General features: G+C 39.0%; 1 protein-coding gene across 1 annotated transcript; it reads left to right on the plus strand.

The window, feature by feature from the left end:
* Positions 1 to 1,266: 1,266 nt before the first annotated feature.
* On the plus strand, positions 1,267 to 24,534 carry RWDD1 (RWD domain containing 1). The gene is made up of 7 exons (XM_079716864.1): positions 1,267 to 1,398; positions 9,132 to 9,197; positions 11,035 to 11,165; positions 13,050 to 13,193; positions 13,897 to 14,029; positions 14,545 to 14,607; positions 24,241 to 24,534. The coding sequence occupies exons 1-7, from the start codon at positions 1,326 to 1,328 to the stop codon at positions 24,360 to 24,362; spliced, it is 732 nt and encodes a 243-aa protein (XP_079572990.1). The 5' UTR covers positions 1,267 to 1,325; the 3' UTR covers positions 24,363 to 24,534.
* Positions 24,535 to 25,642: the final 1,108 nt, after the last annotated feature.

A 25,642-nucleotide genomic window follows, 5' to 3' on the forward strand; every position in this document is an offset into this window, starting at 1 on the left:
TGCCTTCTGGTCCATGGGACCATCATTTTAACACGAGAAAACTTTAGAGCCTTTATCATTAGGGAACTTCCTATTTAAAAACTGTTTCCCCCACTACACAAGTGAAACCAGCTTTAATACAAAAAACAAAACAAAGGAAAACACAAACGAATGTGAAAAAATCTTTTAATTACATTTTTTCTGCATTAAAAAAACCTCAACATAAGCATGTTCCTTTATTATAAACATAAATGGTTCTTCAGCATTCATTTCATAAAAGTACCATGTTTAGCCATTTTCTTAGCTTCTTGCCATATATGGCAACAAGGTTATATACTTGTTGCCATTATATCTCTTTGTAACTGCTGCGATGAACTTGAAGATAACAGATGTATATAATATACATTAAGTACTATTATTTCCTCAGTTTCACTCTCCCAAATCAAAAATTCTGAATATCTTTCGGAGTATTTATACTTACTTTCACATTACTTATCAGAACTGTTACCCAAATTTACACCCCCTTCATCAGTTCATAAATTGCTATCACAGCAATATTTAGATCTGTATCCTGCCGCGTTCATTTTACAAATTCAAAAGTGAAGCCTGGAATCCAAATCTAGAACCCAGATCTCAGGACTTCCAGTTGATTTCTCCCCCTGATTCACTCTGGCTATTCTGCAGTTGGGCTGATCCTTCTGGACTCGCCCCATGCACTAACAGAGCTTCTGCTCCTCTGCCCACTGGATCTTACACTCTCGTGGGATGCCAAGAACTTAGAGGTTCCAGGAACGTAGAAATCACCTGTGACCCGCCATTAGCCATCACTATGACGCGCCTTTACCCATTCTGCCGCTGCCACAACTTCGTAACCCGGAAACCGGAAGCGACCAAGTTTGCGGAAGTTCCCAGCGTCCCGCCTCCAGCGACACAGTCACACCCCCGCACGCCAGGCCGGCCTTAAGCCCAGACCAGTCGGGCAAGGATGCGGCGCTGAGGGGCTTTTCAGGCTCAGGCCCTGCATAGCCCAGGAACCAATCCTTAGGTGTCCGTGGCTAATGCCAGACCGGGTGTCTTCCCCATCCTTGCAAATCCCGAGCGGGCGTGGGACAGGCGGCCCACCGGCCAGGCCCAACGAGTCGAACGCGGAACTAGGGAGCAGGCGGAGGCAGGCGCTGGGCTGTGGCTCAGCAGGCCTAGCCTGTCTTTGGGCCTCCGGCCTCTCAGCCGGGGAGTCTGCGCCTGCGCCCGCCCGGCAGCTGCCTGCTCACCCAGCGCGCCGCGGTCCCGGCTGCCGCGCGCCGCCTGGGTGTCTGGGCGATCCATGGGCTGCAGCGAGGGCCGCGATGACAGATTACGGCGAGGAGCAGCGCAACGAGCTGGAGGCTCTGGAGTCCATCTACCCTGACTCCTTCACAGGTGACTTCCGCGGCCGCGGGCCCGCAGCTACTCGGGGTGGAGTGGGACCGGCCGCCACCGCCACGGCCCTCGGCATCCCGGGCCAGGATGGAGAAGGGAACGGAGAGGCCGTGTGGCCACCGCGCTCTCTTCTCTACTTCTCCTCAAGGGTTCAGGCATCTACGAGTAACTATACGGCTGTTTTCTCTTCTTCGCTTGTTCCCTGAAATCTGAAAGTCCGGGCGAGGCTGGCGAGGTCCCTGGAGTCTCGGGCCTGGAATTCAGTCGGGGACAACACCAGAGGGTTTCATTGTCACTTAACAGCAGCCCGAGGTTTAGTGAAATACACGAATATAGATACTCCAAGTGGGAGTAGTCTTTCCAGTGCCGCAGAAGTGTCAGTTTTCATATTTTCACCTCTATTCTGGTAGAAGCTGTTTTTCAGACGATGGCGTTTTAAAGTTTGTGGGATTCAGAATTCTCAAAGTTACTCAGAATCCGTTTTGAGAGTACCGTTGTCCCTGAAGTTTGTCGTTTTTCTTTTCTTTCTTTCGTTCTTTGTTTTTTTTAACATTCTGATATTCTGCAGACTGCCCCATGAATGAGGTGGCCCAAATTTCAGGTCCACTGTAAGATCACAGGTAATTAGACCAATAGTAGGATATCAGACGTCATCAGGCCTGGCTTCCTCTTGCTAGAAGCAAGGTAGTGGAGGCTCAGGAGAGGTAAGTGCTTGCTCTGGGTTGGCCAGAAACTTAGTGGCAGGACTGGTAATAAGAGTAAGGTCTGGGGCTTGGGATCCAGCTCCAGCTGGGATGAGGGGGAGCAGATTACTCGGTAAGTTGGGCTAATGTAAAGTATTAATGAGAAGTTCATTTGGTATATTTTAAAGGAAGAGAATTCTTCAGTATTAAGCCTTCAGATGATTCTGAAAATGCTGCAAGATAACCATATCAATATGGCTTCTCTCACTTTACACTCAGTTTTTGAGAGGTGATCCAGTAAAGCCAATATGAGCGAGTATAGCCTAGGTTTGTGGGATTTACCTTCCCTATCCCTTCCTCTGAGTGTTGTGCATCGCTGATTGTCAGAATTCAGAGTGTAAGGTAATATTATAACTCATAAACTCCCTTTTCATTGTTTAGCTTAGTTTTCTTAGCTCTACCCTTTGATCACTGCTTGCAATGGTAGCAAATTTTGTTCTGCTTTGCCAACAGGCAGATGTCTCTCAGCTATCCCTGTATAGCTCCAGTCCTGTTCATGTTCTCTCTCAACAGCAGTACAACTGTGCTGTGAGGATGTTAAGGGGATGAGTGAAGAGGGGTTTGAGAGTGTCATTAACTGGGTGAGTGTGTATGGAGTCTGGCTCCCTTATCTATCCTTGCTTATATATCAATGTCTAAATAAAATAGAATATAGGGTCAGTTGTTGGATATATTCTTAATCATGACGTTTGGTCATTTCTAGTACATTGGAAATGTAACAGGCATGAACACAGTGTAGGCAGAGTTAAGAAAGCATAAGATGTGCTGTTGTTTTCATTTCTTTGGGCATAAGGTATCACTCATTAAGTACTGTGCACATAAACATTTATGACAGTGATACATTTTTAACCCTAGAATAATTGGATGGTTCTTTCAAATTGTACTAAGCTCTGATATAGTTCAGTATGTGAAATTCTTGTCAGATGCAAAAGTGCTTGAGGATTCTGAGCCAGGGTAATGAAAGACAATATGTGAATCTTTTGACGCATCAAGTATTCTGCAGTGTCAGCTGAGCCCACCTGTCTCTAATTCCTATCATCATTCCTACAATTGCATTAAATAAATTAAAATGAGATGTCTTGATTTATAGTTCTTTAGGAACTTTGATCAAGTTCTGTATGATACCTCAAGGAAAAGGCAGAGGACTTTGGAATCATATATTTCCATGTTTGGTCTTTTGAAATTTTGAGGATTCGCAAGGTTTACTGTTTTATAGCTTTCTTTTGTGTTGATGATTTCATACTTTAATATTTTCATACCAGGTTTCAGAAAGAGAACTTGTTTGTGTCAGTTTGCCAAGGAACACTAATTGGTAGTGTTCAAATGTCACTTTGAATCACATTGAATATTAGATTTGGTCAATACTTTTTTTTAAGTACATGGTGGAGTGCTGACAGAGAAGCCTTTGTTAAATACATCATGACCCCCTTGTGGATGCTGAAGAGGCACAGTTCAGCCAGTCATAGTCCTAGGCACATAGACCTAACCTGACTTTAGAATTGTTGCTTGACTATTTGCAGAGAACTTTTGGCCTGATGTTGCATTTGTTGTGAAATATAACAGATCATAATACAGTTTCTTCTTTGTGCCTATTCTGTAGCTTGACTGCACATTGATCCAATCCTCCTAACAACTAGTCTCCCAAAATATAAATGGACTTTCCTGATACCACATTCTCCTTCAGTGCTTCACTTGACAAGGTCCTACTAAGGTAGTTGAATTTGGTTATTTCCATTTCTGTGTCAAAATCCTGGCTATCGGGTGTTTTGTTGGAACAAATTGGTTAGCTTTAGGCTAAACAAAAGTCAGGTTCCCTTAATTCTGTTTGATCTTACAGAGAGGGGTACGTAATCCTGTATTTGCTTATATTAGTACCTCTAAGTAACACCCGTGAGCTTAACAGTTAAAGTTGCATCTTAGAGATGGGGCAGAAGTCATCTTGTGAAAGCAGTTTTTCTAGGACAGTCACTTTCTAAGACCCAAAGAGACTTATTTTAACATGAGCTGATCTGGTTCTTTGTGAAAACCTTAGTGTCATTTGTGTGTCCTGTTAGTGTACCTTTCAGCTACTACCTCCATTTTCTCTGCTCTTTACAAAATCATAAATTCTGTCTAGTTTACCATCATCTGCCCCATATCACCTAACACTTCTGCTCCTCCACTGGTTCCTTCTGCAATGTCCAACAACCTTATTCTTTTTCTCAAAAGTATTTTGATCCACTCACAGTGGTGGAAGTCTGGTCTCTAGTGAAAGCTAATCTTTCCTCAACTCGCCCCAACTCACAGTGTGTAATGCATTGGGATAGGATTGTTGCTTCATGAGAACTCAGGAATAATTCATCTTTGCAAGTTCAATTCAGTAAGTTTCCCTATTTTAGTAACCTCCAAGCTTTGGAATATTATCCCTTTTCCATTTTTTAAATTTAATTAGGTTAAGCTATGATAGAAAACTCCAAATAACTGGTTTTAAAAAGGTAAAAGTTTATTGCTCTTGCACATAACTGATAGATGTGTAGCTCTGGTGCAAGAATTCTTCAGGGACCCAGGCTTCTTCTTAGTTCTTTGTCATCCCTAAGATGTAGTCTCACGCTCATGGTGAAGATGGCAGCATTCCTTTTCCAGACAGTAGGATAGATAAAGGAATGAAGGAGAAAAAAAAAAAAAGAAGAAGAAGTAAAAGACAGCAGTTTCTGAAGGAAATTTCCTCAAAACTATCAAAGGGCTTATTTCTTTCTATCCCATTAGCTGGAACTCAGTCATTTGGTGAGACCTAACTGGAAGGGACGCTGGGAAAGATAGTCTTCATTCTGGGTGGGCAATACGCTCAGTTAAAAATGGTATAACTGGAAGAAGGGGAGAGTGGATATTAGCAGTGTTCTCCAATATTTTTTTTTGTTTGTTCCTGGTTCACAATTTTCTCTCTGTAATGGCAGTTTGGTGGAATGCGTATCAGCTCTTTGTCCTTGGACAAACCATATAACCTCTCCAAGCCTCAGTTTACATATCTATTTAATAAGGAATAATGTAAGTGTAAAAACTTTATAACTGTTAAACAAATATAAGATACTCTTTACTAGAAATTTACCATCTTAGTTGTGGATTCTTCTAATAACATGGCTTCATAACTCCAGTCTCTATCAACGAACAGTTTTGATTTCTATTTCCTCCAACTGCATGGGGCCACAGCCACAGCTTGGATGGGCCATCTTTAAAATTTTGGCCTCTGAAATTCCTTTCTGTCTCTAAGCTTTGTAGCCCCACGGTTTTTCATTCCCATGCTTTAAGTGAACATGCCTCTCATCATGAATTCTCATGGTTTGATAGTTTATCAGCTTCTTTCTTGTTCATCTTGCCTCCCTGTTCTGTCTAGCTCCCAAGGTCAGGCAGTTCAGTGATGTTCTTGCTAGCATTCCCATGTCCTCATTTACCACATGGGTTCCTCATTTAGCAGATATTTAGTATACGTATTGTTAGAAGCTCAATCTCTTGGGAAAAGACATCAGATAAATAATTTACAACACAATGTGATGATTCTTTCATGGAGGTTCATATAGAATGCAGCCACAGCAAAGGGAGAGGGGACGGTCTGAGTTGTTTTGGGGAGCTGAGGGGTGATGAGTTATGTGAGTGAGGCTGGGGGGTGGGGCATATGAGCAGAAGCATGACTCTGAGAGCGAAATGTGTTCAAAGGACAAGTAGCTGGGTATGGCTAGAAAGTAAGGTGAGAGTCACGGAAAATGAGACGTGACAAGTACGCAGGGGCCAGATCACAACGGGCCTTGTTAGGGATTTAGATACGATCTTGCAGGCCAATGGTTCATTCCCCATTACCCCCACCAACAGCTACTCAGACACATACAGCACGTAGACACTGCCATGTCAGAGCTGGATCTCTCGGTACTTAGGTGGCTTCACAAATAAAATAGGCTTCTCTTGAGTTTGTTTTTACCTGTCATGGCTGCTGCTTTTCTTTTAACCTTTGGCACTTTTTCCTCCTCTTACTTTTGTTCCGCAAATTTAGGATCCCTTACATAGCTGACATTGGCCCTTATTTTTCTCTCTGTATTCCCTCTGGCGATTTCATTTAGTCGAATGGCTTTAGCTATCACCTCTGTGGATGATCCCAAATTAAATTCAAGCCCAACTCTCTTTAGCTCCATTTGCCCATTTCTGATGCATACTTGATACCTCCAACTGAAATTCCCTGTGTTCTTCAAATACATCTGGCTTTTCTTTTCTATTTCTGGTTTTTGTTAGTGGCACTGCCTGCAACTTCAAGTTGTCACCTATTACCATCTTAGATTTCTCCCTGTTCTCTGCTGTTCCCATTGCTACCAGCCTAGTTCAGAACCTCATTAACTTTGCTGAAACGATTTCAGTAACTATCAAGTTTCATCCTGCATCTAGTCTTGTTTTTCCCCTTCCATTTTATGCAATGTTGCTAGATTTATCTTCTATGTTTAGAAATAGAATTCTGACCTTATTACTTCTGCTAAAGAAAGCTATCACTGTCCACACTAAACTTTCAGCTGTATATTTTCAACTTGTTTTATTCACCGCATATACATTCACTAGTGGAATAATTTCTAATTCCTTGCATATTCCTTAAGCTTTTGCACCATCATACCCTTTGCCGTGTTACTCTATCCTGCATTCCTTTTCTCCATTTCTATTTACCAGTATGCCTTAATTCACAACCTAGCTCAAAGGACTTCCCTGGAATTTCTAAGCTGGAAAAAATTTTTTTCTTTTTAAATGAAACTCTATACAGTTTATATTCAGTCCTGCCAGTTACTGGCTATATAGCTCTTTTATCTCAGTTTCCACATCTATAAAATTGGGATGATACTATATTTAACTGATTCGAAGACATAATTTTACATGTAAACATTTCTGAAATATGAATTTGTCTTATAATTGATTACATATCATAGTTTAATTGGCAGTTTCTTTTTTCTTTCTTAGTGGTACATAAAGTAGGGCGCATCACATAATTGATGGCATCTTAAACTTGGTGAAATATGGTAACAGTATAAAAGCACGATTTTGGTGTGAGAAGTAAAGGATCTTTGTGTAAATGCATAGAACAGCACAGGTGCAAAGTAAATGCTCAATAAATATTAGCTGTTGTTACTGGTTATAGGTAACCCCTAAATTACAGCCTCATGGAGCCCTAGAAAATGATAATAAGTTGGAATGTCATTGAGTTGAACGCTTATTTCTATAGTTGCAATGTTTGTATTCCATGACATGTAAATGCTAAGGTTGGTCATGAAAAGAAATAGGAATGAAGTACATCAAATATATTTTACACACGTTTGTTAGAAAAAAGGTAGGGCAATCATATTATAAAAGCTTTATTATAATTACCTTTTAGGGGCTTTTTCAGCATAGGCTGGACTGCCTGAGGCCTATTAAAATATGAGTCCAGTGAGTCTCTTATCTTCCTGACAAACACCTTTGTACTAATCATAGATGTTCATCATTGCTTCAAGTACTTTTTTTTTTTTTTTTTGCGGTACGCGGGCCTCTCACTGTTGTGGCCTCTCCCGTTGTGGAGCACAGGCTCCGGACGCGCAGGCTCAGCGGCCATGGCTCACGGGCCCAGCCGCTCCGCGGCATGTGGGATCGTCCCGGACCGGGGCACGAACCCGTGTCCCCTAGCATCGGCAGGCGGACTCTCAACCACTGTGCCACCAGGGAAGCCCCTCTTCAAATACTTTTAAACTTCAATTAAAATGAGGGACTATGTCTTGATTTTTTTTTTTTTTTTTTTAACATTTTGGCCATGCCACAGAGCATGTGGGATCTTAGTTCCCCCACCAAGGATCGAACCCACGCCCCCTGTGGTGGAAGCACTGGAATCTTAACCACTGGACTGCCAGGGAAGTCCCCTGAAACTTTTATTGATAATTCATTTTATTGATAATTCATTTATTTATGAAGACTTCAGAAGTTCTCGAATAGGAAAAGCTGAGTAGTTTTTGTGGTGACCTCTTCAGAGATCCCCTTACTCTTTCATGTCCGAAAGAGGCTGCTGAGCTGCACTGGGGTCAGGGCTTCCCAGGCCTGAAGTGAAGCACAGACTTTTCTTGTGGGCTCAGCAGCAGTCAAGGGTGACTTGAATTTTCCTTGTTTGGTCATCTAATGGTTCTGAATATTAGTTTAGCTCTTTCATTGAGCCAAACTTTATTGAGTTTCTAGATACTGCCAGGCACTGATCTAGGAGTTCTCAGAGTTTTTACAGTATTCTTGGGGGGAAATAGATCATAAACAGGTAAATAGTATCAGATAGACATCAGGCTGCAAAATAGCATGTAAAGCTTTCTTATTTATGTAAATGTTGATTGACATGTCTTGCTTAACAAATTATAGGTAATTTGATACTTGGATTCATGGATAATTTTGTAATTCCATGAAAGATGGCAGATTTTCAATAATTGGTGAAAGAATAAAGCTTGGTTCTAGAGATGATATAGAAGAACGAGAGAGCTAGAAGACACAAACTCTAACAAATTAATATTTACTGTTTGTCATGGAGATTCTGAATTATATTTCAGAATATATAAGTATAAAAATTAGTGATACTACTGCGTATTTATGAGGGGGTAGGTTCTGATGAGAAACATCAATTTTTTTTTTTTTTGCCGTTTCACTTGAAATTTTTTAGAATGTAATTTTCCATGTATAGGTGGAAATTTAGAATTAAAAAGTAAATTACTTATTTTAATTGATTTGATAAAACTCAAAGAGGGTCCTATAGGTATTATAGGTATTTTTTTCCCCAGATTAAAGAAAACCCTAGATTTAAATAGAAATTGATGGACGTTTTATCATTTGAATTGTTCTATTCAGTCTGTATTTATGAAAATGGAAATACAGGCTAGGGATCAGTTTCTAGGACTGGATATTGATATTTTGCTAATAAGGAAAAGCATGTGCCTTAGGAAGCATCTTAATAACTTAACCTCTGTGTATAATTTCTTGCAGTATTATCAGAAAATCCACCCAGCTTCACCATTACTGTGACATCTGAGGCTGGAGAAAATGATGAAAGTAAGTCTAATCAAAAATACTTAAGGTTTTTCTAAGCCCTTCTCTTGGGAATTTTATTCATTCTGCAGCCATTGTGTTGGGCATTGCATGTGTGGAGGTGCTAAGGTGCTGTTAAGAATTTAGTATGAGTATTACATATTTCTAGTCAGTATTTACTATGGAATAATGACTTCTAGAGAAACAGAGAGGAAGTCAAGGAGATGTATTCTGACAGTAAGCTTAATTCTTAAAAGTGAAACAGAAACATTAACAATACAGCAGATAGAAAAAGGGTAGGACATATTTGTCAAGAACACTTGGCATGCACACGTAATTTAATGGTTGTGTGGTATTCCTTGGCATAGCATGGACTTTTTCCTCTTTGGATATTTAGATTGTTTACTGGAAATTTGTTGTTATAAATTGGGCTGGATAAATACCTATCTGCATTTTTCCCCTCTCTTTAGAATGGATATTGTACTGTTATTTAAGTATGTGTATACATAAAACCGAATAAAAACCAATATTATACAAGTGTAGAACTAAGACAGATATACAAACTGAAATAAAGGAGCTATAAAACTAATAAATTAAAATTAATTTAAATTTGGTACCTGTTGGGGGAAGAGTGTCTTAAGTTCTTTTCTGCTTTTAGTCCAGTTCAGTTAATATTGTAATTTGATAAGAATGTTATATAAGTTGGTGTTAACCCCAAGGATTTTTTTTTTTTTCCTGTCAAGTAAAATTCTGTCATGGGTATTCAGTAATACCGTTTTAGTGGTATCATTTGATAACTCTAAATCTGTCTTGTAGAATTGAAAATGAGGTTAGTATTGATATTACTGAAATCTGAATTAAAAAGCTGTTGGATACAGTTATTTACATATATTTATATAGATATGTATATTTATGTATATTTATATATAATTATATAAACTTCTTTGTTAATGTCATACACAAAAATTAAAACAAAATATCAAGCCAGCACATTTTGAGGTGTTTTTTTTTTCCATTCCCATGAAGAGAAATCTAGATTTCAGTTAAAATCATCAAAATCAGGAGGTTTTAATAATTAAAATGTGAGTTACAGGAAAGGCAAAATCTAGACAAAGGGTCATTTTGACAAATAAGTTTAAACAGAAAATGTCTAGCCCTACTGCTTAGTTGGTGAAATTGAGAATTCATCATGCTAGGTAGCAGAGAGATACTTTGCACTAATGCGCCTGTAAGAATCTCACACCTATACCAGTGTCAGATCTGTGAATTGGCACAGGCCAAAAGACTGGGGGAGCATGTATGGATGAGTCAGGTTAAAAGTTTCTCAGACAACCTCTCAAACTGTCCAGTTCACAGCTGTGTACTCTAGCAACCCCTTAGCAATGCCCTGCTGGCTTGTGCAGATAGCAGTATGGACTCGAGGGCTAAAGGCAGATCTTCTGCACTGAAGCTGGCTCTGGTAGAGGCCTGAAAATGAGCCTAAGGTAGTACTTTTTCTATATGTCATATTCAGTGCCTTTTGTTCATCTTAAGGAGAGATTTAAAAAGAATGTGTTCTTCATCCTCTTTCTCTGATGTGCAATATGATAAAATACTCACAAGTAGTAGATGTGTTTCATGTGTTAGAAGTGATCTTTGGTATTCCTATGATTTGTTTTCACTTATATTTGTGGTACATGTTGTTTATGTTAGTAATTATCTATCTGGTCTCATGGTAACCTTGTTTTTCTTTGTAGGAAAATCTGTTGTGCTACTTTTCATTGACACATTGTAAATTAATTACTGACTCCACAAAGATGTTGACCTCTCTGTACTTTACATTTTAAGCTTTTCATATCAATCTCTTATCTTGTGTCTTTAGCTGTCCAGACTACCCTCAAGTTTACATACAGTGAAAAATACCCAGATGAAGCTCCCCTTTATGAAATATTCTCTCAGTTAAATCTAGATGATAATGATGTCTCAGACATTTTAAAATTATTAGCATTACAGGTAAGGAAATAACAAGTTTTGTAATGGCATTATTTTATTGGCCTTAAATATACAGTAATATTAAGAGTCAGAAAATGCAATTAAATATGTATAACCAGTGTTTTGAACAAGCACAATTCATGACGTGTGTGTGTATATATATATTCACAAAGCATCTTTATTTTTGTTTCCCACTGTACCTTTAAAATTTGAGTAAGAGAAGTTCTCCCTATACCCTTGTTTGAAACTCAGTTAACCCTGTGACTTGTAGGTGATAATAAGTCTGATTAGGTACTCTAAGTTATAAACACAGTTAAAATTTGGTTCTCAGAATGCCTAGTCCCATGTGCGCTTAAAAATTCCAACTTAAAAAAAATTATAACTCCTAACCTCTCTGACCTGTTGCAGTCTAGTTGCCTATAATTTGGTAAGAGGAGTGGTGATTGATTTTTTTTCTTTCCTATCTCTCCTGCCCCCTAAGCTTACAAACAGCAACAATGGTTTATGACCCTTCCAAGAGGAGGTGTTGTGTGGAAGAAAAAAATGGGTATCAGAAAGTTCTTACCTGGCTAGTTCTGTGATGGGATGGGCTACTCACAGTCTGGGCATGGGGGATATTTAAAGCTCTCTCTTGCTTGGGTAGAGAGTTTTCATGGGATCTTCAGAGTAGGGAGTAGGGAGGGCAAGTAAAATCTTACTCCACCATCTTAAAAGCAGAAGTCCTGATTTTGTTTGTTTTCTAAGAACTGACAGAAAACATGTCTCCAGCATAAATGTGACTTGTATATTTCAGGGACTATAGGTACTCTAAATGCTGACATTTAAAAAATACCTGGAGCTATTAGAGAATGAAGAGGGAAAGGATATATCAAACATTAATTTATGCTGATCCTGGGCCCTGTTCACTCTGTTACCCAGTGTGAAGTTATATTAATTCTATATATTTGGTTTAACATGCTTCTTGTAAAAACATTGCAGAGAGCCTGGAACAATATACTGTATTCAGTCAGTCATATATTAATGTAAGTTATTTGATCTGAGTGATTTTGTTAATATGCATTTTTTATTTCATTTATACTCAAACTCCTTTCTTTCAAAAAGAAAGTTTTGATTTCTTTCTGATACTTACCTGAGATCAGAGATAGAGCGCATATTTGTATTTTTCCCCTAAAAGTAGTTATATTAATTTTTAGTTATCAAAATAATAAATTTATATTATAGAAAACTCAGAAAATACAGAAAATAATGAAGAAGAAAATAAAGATTACCCTTAATCTCACCAGTCAGGTATAAATGCCTAATAACATTTTGGTACGAATTCAGAAAACTTTTTCTTACAGTAGCTAGCACTATCAGTTCTCCAGTATGTTATCATTATTTTAGTTCTTTGAGGGTATTTTAAGAGCTCTGACAATGGACTGAATTTTGAGGGCAAAGTGATTTTCTAATATAATACAACAATAAAGAATGTAGGTACTTTTATGATTTATCTTTATGTATCTTTTTTTCTTTCTATTCATAATGGTTTAAAGCTAAAATGATGAAAACATGCTGGAGAACTGATGTTGCTAGCTACTGTAGAAAAAGGTTTTCTGAATTCTACCTACATTTATGATTATTACATAGAATTTATTGAAATTTCTTTTTTTCTCTGTTTTAGGTTGAATACGGCAAATTACAAGACTTTTAAAATTTAAGATGTTATTTTTATATATATGCTTAATTCTTAAGTGATCCAAGAGTCCAAACTTATGGTGTAACTGAATTAGTAATCATGTTATAAATGTATGGAGTGTAGTAATTATGCTGAAACACCTTTTTTCCCCCACTGGTTAGTTAGTTGTTTTTATTTTTCTGAGAATTATGTTTCTCACTACAACCTTTTTTCCTTTTTTGGTTACATAGGCAGAAGAAAACCTTGGTATGGTGATGATCTTTACTTTAGTGACAGCCGTGCAAGAAAAATTAAATGAAATAGTAGATCAAATAAAAACTAGACGAGAAGAAGAAAAAAAACAAAAAGAAAAAGAAGCAGAAGAAGCTGAAAAGGTATATTTAAAAGTCATGTTTTCTTTTATTATTCTTTAAATCTGCTTTTTGGGGGTTTTTTTGTTTTTGCTTTTGGAAATTTCAGTAATTTGGGGGGAATCACAAAAAGAAACACAAGTAAATTTTAATAAAGCTTTACTAAGTAAAATTTTAGAAGGTCCCTCATTTAGTTGGTGCGCATGGCACAATAATGATTAATAATCAGTTAGTTAAAGGTTAATAAAGCTCATGCAGGTAAAAGCAAGAAATATAAACTATTTCACTTATGTTATAGAGTTTAGAATTATAAAGCCTCCACCAGAGTGATTTAAATATTAACTAAATGTAAAGAAAACCTTAGATTCTAAAATGAAGTAAAAAAGATAAGCAATGATGTTAGTGTTATGAATTGATGTGTATTTAAACGTATTAATATTGACAGTAGCAACTTTCTTCTTAACAGTGAATAGCAATGGGGACACATTACATATTATCTTTGCTTTTTTTGTAATAAAAATTAAAAAAGGACTTTTCCAGAGTAAATTGCCAAAACCAATGAGAGTAGCTAATGCAGGCAGAAATCAGACTAAATATTTTAAACTTGAAACCATTTTTCTCTGTTTTTCCTGTAAGTGGCTGTATTCATTTGTCTAGAAGATCATTAGGCTTTATTTTCTAACTGTTGTATCATTTATCTGGTGATGTGTCTTTTTTCTTTTCTAAGCAATTATTCCATGGCACTCCTGTTACAATCGAGAATTTCTTAAGTTGGAAGGCCAAGTTTGATGCAGAACTCTTGGAAATTAAAAAGAAACGAATGAAAGAAGAAGAGCAAGCAGGAAAAAATAAATTAAGTGGTATGACCCCTCATATCCTGTTCCCTTTAAGCCCTCCTATATTATTTCTCATATAGCAAGAGGATCATTTGGACAGATTTCTATAAGAAAATAATATACTTAGGGATCTAGGACAAAAAGAGAAAGCATTCTCTCCATATGGTGATGTTTCTTCACACATAATTATAATTAATTTTTATGGCTTATCTTTCATCTAAATATTGGAGTGGATAGATCTTGTGATATAACTACCGTGACTTTTAGGATCACAAGCCTTAGGACTGGTAGAATCAAACCCGTTTGTTTTTCTAGGACTCTGAGGCAGATTAGGCTTTCACTTGTTCCATTTTAATGCAAATACATTTCATATGCCTCTTAGTTACTCACTGAGTTCATAAATTGATTGAAATTCACAGGAAAAACAGGTTTTAAGACTTTTTTTAATAACTTGTTTATATTATTCTACTGGTTAAAGCATTGTAGGGAAGATGGAGGAAAAGTATGCCATTCGAGTTAAATATGTTTATTTCTTTTAGGGAGACAGCTATTTGAAACAGATCATAATCTCGACACATCTGATATTCAGTTCTTGGAAGATGGTAAGATAATGTTAGAATTCCACATATACATAATGTGCTGTTTTTAATATTAAACCATGAAAATCATAGTGGTAACAATGTAAATTTTTCCTCCCAAGGCTATAAAGAAACACATTTTGAAGAATAAATTCTAATGTTTGATCAATTTATACATTAAACTACAGCAAAGTATTTTTTTTTAAAACATCTTTATTGCAGTATAATTGCTTTACAATGGTGTGTACGTTTCTGCTTTATAACAAAGTGAATTAGCTATGCATATACATATATCCCCATATCTCTTCCCTCTTAGGTCTCCCTCCTACCCAGCCTATCCCACCACTCTAGGTGGTCACAAAGCCCCGAGCTGATCTCCCAGTGCTATGCAGCTGCTTCCCGTTAGCTATCTATTTTACATTTGGTAGTATATATAACTCCATGACACTCTCTCACTTCATCCCAGCTTACCCTTCCCCCTCCCCGTGTCCTCAGGTCCATTCTCTACGTCCATGTCTTTATTCCTGTCCTGCCCCTAGGTTCATCAGAACCATTTTTTTTTTTAGATTCCATATATATGTGTTAGCATACGATGTTTGTTTCTCTCTTTCTGACTTACTTCACTCTGTATGACAGACTCTAGGTCCATCCACCTCACTACAAATAACTCAATTTCGTTTCCTTTTATGGCTGAGTTATATTCGATTGTATATATGTGCCACATCTTCTTTATCCATTCATCTGTCGATGGACACTTAGTTTGCTTCCATATCCTAGCTATTGTAAATACAGCTGCAATGAACATTTTGGTACATGACTCTTTGAATTATGGTTTTCTCAGGGTATATGCCCAGTAGTGGGATTGCTGGGTCATATGGTAGTTCTATTTAGTTTTTTAAGGAACCTCCTTACTGTTCTCCATAGTGGCTGTATCAATTGACATTCCCACCAACAGTGCAAGAGGGTTCCCTTTTCTCTACACCCTATCCAGCATTTATTGTTTGTAGATTTTTTGATGATGGCCATTCTGACTGGTGTGAGATGATACCTCACTGTAGTTTTGATTGTGCATTTCTCTAATGATTAGTGGTTTGAGCATTCTTTCATGTGTTTGTTGGCAATCTGTTTATCTTCTTTGGAGAAATGTCTGTTTAGGTCTTCTGCCCATTTTTGGATTGGGTTGTTTGTTTTTTTGTTATTGAGCTGCATGAGCTGCTTGTAAATTTTGGAGATTAATCCTTTGTCAGTTGCTTCATTTGCAAATATTTTCTCCCATTCTGAGGGTTGTCTTTTCGTCTCATTTATGGTTTCCTTGGCTGTGCAAAAGCTTTTAAGTTTCATTAGGTCCCATTTGTTTATTTTTGTTTTTATTTCCATTTCTCTAGGAGGAGGGTCAAAAAGGATCTTGCTGTGACTTATGTCATAGAGTGTTCTGCCTATGTTTTCCTCTAAGAGTTTTATAGTGTCTGGCCTCACATTTAGGTCTTTAATCCATTTTGAGTTTATTTTTGTGTATGGTGTTAGGAGTGTTCTAATTTCATTCTTTTACATGTAGCTGTCCCGTTTTCCCAACACCACTTATTGAAGAGGCTGTCTTTTCTCCATTGTACATTCTTGCCTCCTTTGTCAAAGGTAAGGTGACCATATGTGTGTGGGTTTATCTCTGGGCTTTTTGTCCTGTTCCATTGATCTATTCTTCTGTTTTTGTGCCAATACCATACTGTCTAGATTACTGTAGCTTTGTAGTATAGTCTGAAGTCAGGGAGCCTGATTCCTCCAGCTCCGTTTTTCTTTCTCAAGATTGCTTTGGCTATTCGGGGTCTTTTGTGTTTCCATACAAATTGTGAAATCTTTTGTTCTAGTTCTGCGAAAAATGTCATTGGTAATTTGATAGGGATTGCATTGAATCTGTAGATTGCTTTGGGTAGTATAGTTATTTTCATGGTGTTGATTCTTCCAATCCAAGAACATGGTATATCTCTCCATCTGTTTGTATCATCTTTAATTTATTTCATCAGTGTCCTATAGTTTTCTGCATACAGGTCTTTTGTATTCTTAGGTAGGTTTATTCCTAGGTATTTTATTCTTTTTTTTGTAATGGTAAATGGGAGTGTTTCTTTAATTTCTCTTTCAGATATTTCATCATTAGTGTATAGGAATGCAAGAGATTTCTGTGCATTAATTTTGTATCCTGCTACTTTGCCAAATTTATTGATTAGCTCTAGTAGTTTTCTGGTAGCATCTTTAGTATTCACTATGTATAGTATCGTGTCATCTGCAAACAGTGACAGTTTCATTTCTTCTTTTCCGATTTGGATTCCTTTTATTTCTTCTCTGATTGTTGTGGCTAAAAATTCGAAAGCTAGGTTAATAGAGGTGAGAATAGGCAACCTGATCTTAGTGGAAATGGTTTCAGTTTTTCACCACTGAGAACGATGTTGGCTGTGGGTTTGTCATATATGGCCTTTATTATATTGAGGTAAGTTCCCTCTATGCCTGCTTTCTGGATGGTTTTTATCATAAATGGGTGTTGAATTTTGTCGAAAGCTTTTTCTGCATCTATTTAAATGTTCATATGGTTTTTATTCTTCAGTTTCTTAATATGGTGTATCGCATTGATTGATTTGCGTATATTGAAGAATCCTTGCATTCCTGGGATACACCCCACTTGATCATGGTGTATGATCCTTTTAATGTGCTGTTGGATTCTGTTTGCTGGTTTTGTTTTGTTTTTTTTTGCGATATGCGTGCCTCTCACTGTTGCAGCCTCTCCCGTTGCAGAGCACAGGCTCTGGATGCGCAGGCTCAGCGGCCATGGCTCACGGGCCTAGCCGCTCCGCAGCATGTGGGATCTTCCCGGACCGGGGCATGAACCCGCGTCCCCTGCATCGGCAGGCAGACTCTCAACCACTGCGCCACCAGGGAAGCCCTGTTTGCTGGTATTTTGCTGGGGATTTTTGCATCTATGTTCATCAGTGATACTGACCTATAGTTTTCTTTCTTTGTGACATCCTTGTCTGGTTTTGGTATCAGGGTGATGGTGGCCTCGTAGAATGACTTTGGAGTGTTCCTCCCTCTGCTATATTTTGGTAGAGTTTGAGAAGGATAGGTGTTAGCTTTTCTCTAAATGTTTGGTAGAATTTGCCTGTGAAGCCATCTTGTCCTGGGCTTTTGTTTGTTGGAAGATTTTTAATCACAGTTTCAATTTCAGTGCTTGTGATTGGTCTGTTTATATTTTCTGTTTCTTCCTGGTTCAGTCTTGGAAGGTTGTGCTTTTCTAAGAATTTGTCCATTTCTTCCAGGTTGTCCATTTTATTGGCACATAGTTGCTTGTAGTTATCTCTCATGATCCTGTGTATTTCTGCAGTGTCAGTTATTACTTCACCTGTTTCATTTCTAATTCTATTGATTTGAGTCTTCTCCCTTTTTTCTTGATAAGTCTGGCTAATGGTTTATCAATTTTGTTTATCTTCTCAGAGAACCGGATTTTAGTTTTATTGATCTTTGCTATTGTGTCCTTCATTCCTTTTTTATTTATTTCTGATCTGATCTTTTTGATTTCTTTTCTTGTGGTAACTTTAGGGTTTTTTTGTTCTTTTTCTAATTGCTTTAGGTGTAAGTTTAGGTTGTTTATTTGAGATGTTTCTTGTTTCTTGAGGTAGGATTGTATTGCTATGAACTTCCTTCTTAGAACTGCTTTTGCTGCATCCCATAGGTTTTGTGTCATCGTGTTTTCATTGTCATTTGTTTCTAGGTATTTTTTGCTTTTCTCTTTGATTTCTTCAGTGATCTCTTGGTTATTAAGTAGTGTGTTGTTTAGCCTCCATGTGTTTGTATTTTTTACAGATTTTTTTTCTGTAATTGATATCTAGTTAGTCTCATAACGTTGTGGTCGGAAAAGATACTTGATACGATTTCAATATTCTTAAATTTACCAAGGCTTGATTTGTGACCCAAGATATGATCTATCCTGGAGAATGTTCCATGAGCACTTGAGAAGAAAGTGTATTCTGTTGTTTTTGGATGGAATGTCCTATAAATATCAATTAAGTCCGTCTTGTTTAATGTATCATTTAAAGCTTGTGTTTCCTTATTTATTTTCATTTTGGATGATCTGTCCATTGGTGATAGTGGGGTGTTAAAGTCCCCTACTATTATGTTACTGTCAATTTCCCCTTTTATTATGGCTGTTAGCATTTGTCTTATGTATTCAGGTGCTCCTATGTTGGGTGCATAAATATTTGCAATTGTTATATCTTCTTCTTGGATTGATCCCTTGAACATTATGTAGTGTCCTTCTTTGTCTCTTGTAATAGTCTTTATTTTAAAGTCTATTTTGTCTGATATGAGAATTGCTACTCCAGCTTTCTTTTGATTTCTATTTGCATGGAATATCTTTTTCCATCCCCTCACTTTCAGTCTTTACATGTCCCTAGGTCTGCAGTGGGTCTGTCGTAGACAGCATATATACGGGTCTTGTTTTTGTATCCATTCAGCCAGTCTATGTCTTTTGGTTGGAGCATTTAATCCCTTTACATTTAGGGTAATTTTCGATATGTATGTTCCTATTACCATTTTCTTAGCTGTTTTGGGTTTGTTATTGTAGGTCTTTTCCTTCTCTGTGTTTCCTGCCTAGAGAAGTTCCTTTAGCATTTGTTGTAAAGCTGGTTTGGTGGTGCTGAATTCTCTTAGCTTTTGCTTGTCTGTAAAGGTTTTAATTTCTCCATTGAATCTGAATGAGATCCTTGCTGGGTAGAGTAGTCTTGGTTGTAGGTTTTTCCCTTTCATCACTTTAAATATGTCCTGCCACTCCCTTCTGGCTTGTAGTTTCTGCTGAAATATCAGCTGTTAACCTTATGGGGATTCCCTTGTATATTATTTGTTGCTTTTCTCTTGCTGCTTTTAATATTTTTTCTTTGTATGTAATTTTTGATAGTTTGATTAATGTGTCTTGGCATGTTTCTTCTTGGATTTATCCTGTATGGGACTCTTTGTGCTTCCTGGACTTGATTAACTATTTCCTTTCCCATATTAGGGAAGTTTTCAACTATAATCTCTTCAAATATTTTCTCAGCCCCTTTCTTTTTCTCTTCTTCTTCTGAGACCCCTATAATTCAAATGTTGGAGTGTTTAATGTTGTCCCAGAGGTCTCTGAGAGTGTCTTCAGTTCTTTTCATTCTTTTTTCTTTATTCTGCTCTGTGGTGGTTATTTCCACTATTTTATCTTCCAGGTCACTTATCCATTCTTCTGCCTCAGTTATTCTGCTATTGATCCCTTCTAGAGAATTTTTAATTTCATTTACTGTGTTGTTCATCATTGTTTGTTTGCTCTTTAGTTCTTCTAGGTCCTTGTTGAACGTTTCCTGTATTTTCTCAATTCTATTTTCAAGATTTTGGAATCATTTTTACTGTCATTACTCTGAATCTTTTTCAGGTTGACTGCCTCTTTCCTCTTCCTTTGTTAGGTCTGGTGGGTTTTTACCTTGCTCCTTCATCTGCTGTGTGCTTCTCTGTCTTCTCATTTTGCTTAACTTACTGTGTTTGGGGTCTCCTTTTTGCAGGCTTCAGGTTTGTAGTTCCTGTTGTTTTTGGTGTCTGCCCCTAGTGGCTAACGTTGGTTCAGTGGGTTGTGTAGGCTTCCTGGGGGAGGGGACTAGAGGTTGTGTTCTGGTGGATGAGGCTGGATCTTGTCTTTTTGGTGGGCAGGTCTGCTTACGATGGTGTGTTTTGGGGTGTCTGTGACCTTATTATGATTTTAGGCAGCCTTTCTGCTAATGGATGGGGTTGTGTTCCTGTCTTGCTAGTTGTTTGGCATAAGGTGTCCAGCACTGTAGCTTGCTGGTCATTGAGTGGAGCTGGGTCTTAGCGTTAAGATAGTGATCTCTGGGAAAGCTTTCACCGTTTGATATTACATGGAGCTGGGAGGTCTCTGGCGGACCAATGTCCTGAACTCCACTCTCCCACCTCATAGTCACAGGCCTGACATCCAGCCGGAGCACCGAGACCCTGTCAGCCATAAAGAAAGAAAGAAAGAGAGAGAGAGAGAGAGAGAGAGAGAGAGAGAGAGGAAAGGAGAGAGAGAGAAAGAAAGAAAGAGATAAAGAAAGAAAGAAAAGAGCAACCAAACCAAGAAACAAATCCACCGATGATAACAAGTGCTAAAAACTATACTAAAAACAAAACAACAACAACAAAAAAAACAGAACCCTAGGACAAATGGTAAAAGCAAAGCTATACAGACAAAATCACACACAGAAGCATACACATACACACTCACAAAAAGAGAAAAAGGAAAAAAGTATATATATCGTTGCTCCAAAAGTCCACTGCCTCAACTTGGGATGATTCGATTCATTGTCTATTCACGTATTCCACAGACGCAGGGTACATCAAGTTGATTGTGGAGATTTAATCCACTGCTCCTGAGGCTGCTGGGAGAGATTTCCCTTTCTCTTTGTTCACACAGCTCCTGGGGTTCAGCTTTGGATTTGGACTCTCCTTTGCATGTAGGTCGCCTGGGGGCGTCTGTTCTTCGCTCAGACAGGACGGGGTTAAAGGAGCAGCTGATTTGGGAGCTCTGGCTCACTCAGGCCGGGGGGAGGGAGAGGTATGGAATGCGGGGCGAGCCTGTGGTGGCACTGAGGTGCGCCATGCGTTCTCCCGGGGAAGTTGTCCCTGGATCACGGGACCCTGGCAGTGGCAGGCTGCACAGGCTCCCGGGAGGGGAGGTGTGGCTAGTGACCTGTGCTTGCTCACAGGTTTCTTGGTGGCGGCAGCAGCAGCCCTAGCATCTCATGCCCCTCTCTAGGGTCCGTGCTGGTAGCCTCGGCTCGCGCCCGTCTCTGGAGCTCATTTAGGCGGTGCTCTGAATCCCCTCTCCTGCGTACCCCGAAATAATGGTCTCTTGCCTCTTAGGCAGTTCCAGACCTTTTCCCCGGACTCCCTCCTGGCTAGTTGTGGCGCACTGGCCCCTTCAGGCTGTGATCACACAGCCAACCCCAGTCCTCTCCCTAGGATCTGACCTCTGAAGCCCAAGCCTCAGCTCCCAGCCCCCGCCCGCCCCGGCGGGTGAGCAGACAAGCCTCTCGGGCTGGCGAGTGCTGGTTGGCACCGATCCTCTGTGTGGGAATCTCTCCGCTTTGCCCTCTGCACCCCGTTGCTGCGCTCTCCTCCGTGGCTCCGAAGCTTCCCCCTTCCTCCACTCGCAGTCTCCGCCCGCGAAGGGGCTTCCTAGTGTGTGGAGACCTTTCCTCCTTCACAGCTCCCTGCCACTGGTGCAGGTCCCGTCCCTATTCTTTTGTCTCTGTTTTTTCTTTTTTCTTTTGCCCTACCCAGGTATGTGGGGAGTTTCTTGCCTTTTGGGAAGTCTGAGGTCTTCTGCCAGCGTTCAGTAGGTGTTCTGTAGGAGTTGTTCCACATGTAGATGTATTTCTGATGTATTTGTGGGGAGGAAGGAAGACCTTCCACCATCTTGAAGGTCTCCCCCCAGCAATGTATTTTTTAAAGTTTTATGATAACTTAAGCAATATCAAAGATAGCAATAGGTAAACAATATGGTCACATTTGCCTCTAACAGCTAGTAAACCAGGTCACTATGATTCAAGTGACCTGTTTTCTTCAAATTTCTAGTATCACAAATCTATGGTCTGTCATGGAGCTTTATAAAAACCTCAAACGTGTAACTAACCAAAAGTCTTAGATTTTATATCACTCTCACTGTCTTTGGAACCTCTAGTCCCTTGTGCTTTCCTTTTCTTTTTTATCCTGACCCTTATGCTCTTGCTCTCTTTGTCCATCCATTGTCTATCCGTCCACAAATGTTTATTGCATCCCTGTAAGGCAGGCACTGTCCTGGCCACTGAGGATACAGCAGAGGACAATTTAGACAGATTTCCCTGCCCTCATGGGGCTTGAGCCCTGTGTGTATCTGTTACACTGAGCTCCTTACTCATCACCCCTCCAGTCGCTCCCTGGGTTCTGTACTTCATCGTCCTTCTGTCATGCCCATTATGCCAGCTGGGGATCCTCTAGCATCTGGCCTTTCAACCTCGTTCCTGGACTACCTTCTGGAAAAGGTTAAGAAGGTTAAGAATCAACCATCTGTTGAGGTGGCCCACTGCTAAATCATGCTTCTTAACCTGAGCTGGGCTCCTACTGACACTGAGCAATTTTTTTAAAATTTTAATATCTTATTACATTCTTGTTCTAAGATTTTTAGTCTCCAAAAAAAAACAAACAAACAAACAAAAAAAACCAAAAACCGCGAAACAGAAAACAAGGATATCTACATCTATCCTCCCTCTCATTTTAGGAGCTTATTTTACTTTCTGTTTTGTTGAGAAGTTTTAGATCCAGAAAGCTTAATCTCATTCTCTCTTGAACTTTAAAAGTTTTACTGTCTTTACTCATTTTTGACTCTTTTCCCTGTCTAATGGATCAAGTGTCTCCTTATATCCAATAACTACCAAAAGCTCTCTGTTGATTCTGCCTCTGAAATGTCTTTTCAGCTCTTTCCTCCTAATTTGAAAGTTTTGTTATTTTTCAACTGGACTTGAGTAATAGCTTCATAAATTATTTCCCTGCCTCAGTCTCTTCCTCCTGGTGCCCTTACCTACCTTGTAGTCACCACCTCTGAGGTGGTATTTCTAAAATCCATGTGTAATGATGCCACTTCTCTCCGTACAGTCCTCTGGTGGTTCTGTGCTGCTTAGAGGGAGAGGTTGACCTGCACAGTCCTTCAGTTTGGCCTTCATCTGTGTTATCTCCAGATGTTTTTCCTCAGGAATCTTGTGTTCCACTTAGAAGTATTCAGCTCTTCTCTCTGCCTTTGCATAACCTATCTAGAATTGCTTCATCCTGGCTCCTTTTCTTCTGGTTGGATTCAAATTTATCATGAAAATATTTCAGATGTCATCTGCTCTGTGAGGGCTTCACTACTTCTCCCAGGCTGAGTCAGTTATTCTTTGGCTTGGACTTAACAAATTGTATTTTATTACTGAACTGCTCTTAGGCATGAAGCAAGACTCCTTCTCACTGAGTTGAATGTCAGTGGACTAGAGTCTGAGGGAAAGAAGGCAAACAATGTTTTGGTGATTTAAGAGTACTGTAATATCCTACTTTATTTACTACAGATAGACTGAAGAGTGAAGATGTTTCATACAAAGGCTGGGTGTTACTTCCTATAGGGCTTAGACATTTGGAATCTTAGAAAGGCATACCACTGGTTACAGGGGAAGTGGGTGAGAGTGAAGATCAAATTTGTCAATTAATTATAAGTATAGTTGAGCTTTAATGATGTATATATCTCCAGTATTGGAAGAGATAAACTCTTGGTACAGGTCTCATGGTCAGTGATAATCAACTTTGTATCATCATTGTCTTCAACTTATAACATGCCAGATCATAAGTAATTCATTCTAGAATGGCTTTTTTTGTAGCTGGATTTTTTAGGCTATGAACTGGAAGCATGAAGTTGCTCTTAAAATGTGTGAGTCTCTGCTGACCAATGCAGATCACTGTTGGTATGAGTAGTAGTTCAGGATTTCGTCACTTGCACCTCAGATGCACATTTAAGAAGTCTCTGTTTGGTACGGCCATTGGGTTGTATCTTTTATTTCTGAGTGTAAGACTGCAGGGGAAATCTTCTGTCTTTTGCAGCTGGAAACAACGTGGAGGTAGATGAGTCTTTGTTCCAGGAAATGGATGACTTGGAGCTGGAGGATGATGAGGATGATCCAGACTACAATCCTGCTGACCGGGAGAGTGACTTGACCGACTAATGGACCGTCCCGTCTTCAGAGAGGCTTGACTGCCATAGCATCTGTGGCTATGCTAAGAGGGTGTTGATTTTCCTTTCTTTTTTCTAAGAAAAAATAATTTTCAGGAGAATATTCTTCTGATGGCTTTCATCATTGAACTTAATAAACTGATCTTAAAATTTCAGATATAAAATGTTCAATTCCTCTTATTGGTGGGATGAAGGCCACAAGTTTAAAATCATTTAGTGTTGGAGAGAAATTCTGCCTAAAACACCAAGACTGGAAGGTCAGCTGTTGCTGTACCCAGGTGTGGGTTTATATGCAAGGAATTGGAATAACTTGGAATTTTTGTGCTAGAGACTGGTGGCTTTTGAATTCTAAGGGTTGTCATTCATATAAAATATTAGAAGACTGAGGCGAACAGAGCATTAAACCTTCTGAATTCTAGCCTTCAGGCATAATAAATTTAAGTCTTAACAACCAGAAGCCCATATAATAGTCAGGAGTAAAATGGACTTTAGTCCTGTAGTAGTATCTGAATCAGAATCATCTTTGGAGTTATTAAAAAGTGTACACTCCTAGTCCCTTCTCAGTGGAGGTTAATAAACACTGAGCCTCAGTCTGAGTTTTAAAACAGTGAAATCTCATACCTGTGACACAGGTGATTGTGATGCACACTCCTGATAAAGAACTACTGTCTTACAGTTGACAAGTCTATAAATTGTGATTTTCCCCACTTTTCAAATTAACCAGTCTGGGGCCTCCCTGGTGGCGCAGTGGTTGAGAGTCCGTCTGCCGATGCAGGGGATACGGGTTCGTGCCCCGGTCTGGGAGGATCCCATATGCCGCGGAGCGGCTGGGCCCGTGAGCCATGGCTGCTGAGCCTGTGCATCCGGAGCCTGTGCTCCGCAACGGGAGAGGCCACAACAGTGAGAGGCCCGCGTACCACAAAAAAAAAAAAAAAAAAAAAAAAAAAAAAAAAAATTAACCAGTCTGAAGTGGTCTGAATTCTTGGGATTGTACACTGTCTGCAAGAGTACCACACATCCACATTCATGCACACATTAGACCTTTGTGATAATTTGGAATGATCGACTTGGGGGCTCCAGGTAGGAGAGCCAGGCTTCATGCAAGTTATCCAGTCATTGCAGTTCTGGAGGATTGAATCTTAACCGCAATAGGAAATCACTTGTGCTATTGCATATAGCTTCCTCCATTCAGAAATACTATATACCTACAAACACAGCAATATCAATCCATGTTTATTTTTGAAGTCAGACCTTATGATTAAAATAAAGTTA

This window comes from Hyperoodon ampullatus, assembly GCF_949752795.1.
Source record: "Hyperoodon ampullatus genome assembly, chromosome: 12".
In the NCBI taxonomy this organism is placed as follows: Eukaryota; Metazoa; Chordata; class Mammalia; order Artiodactyla; family Ziphiidae; genus Hyperoodon; species Hyperoodon ampullatus.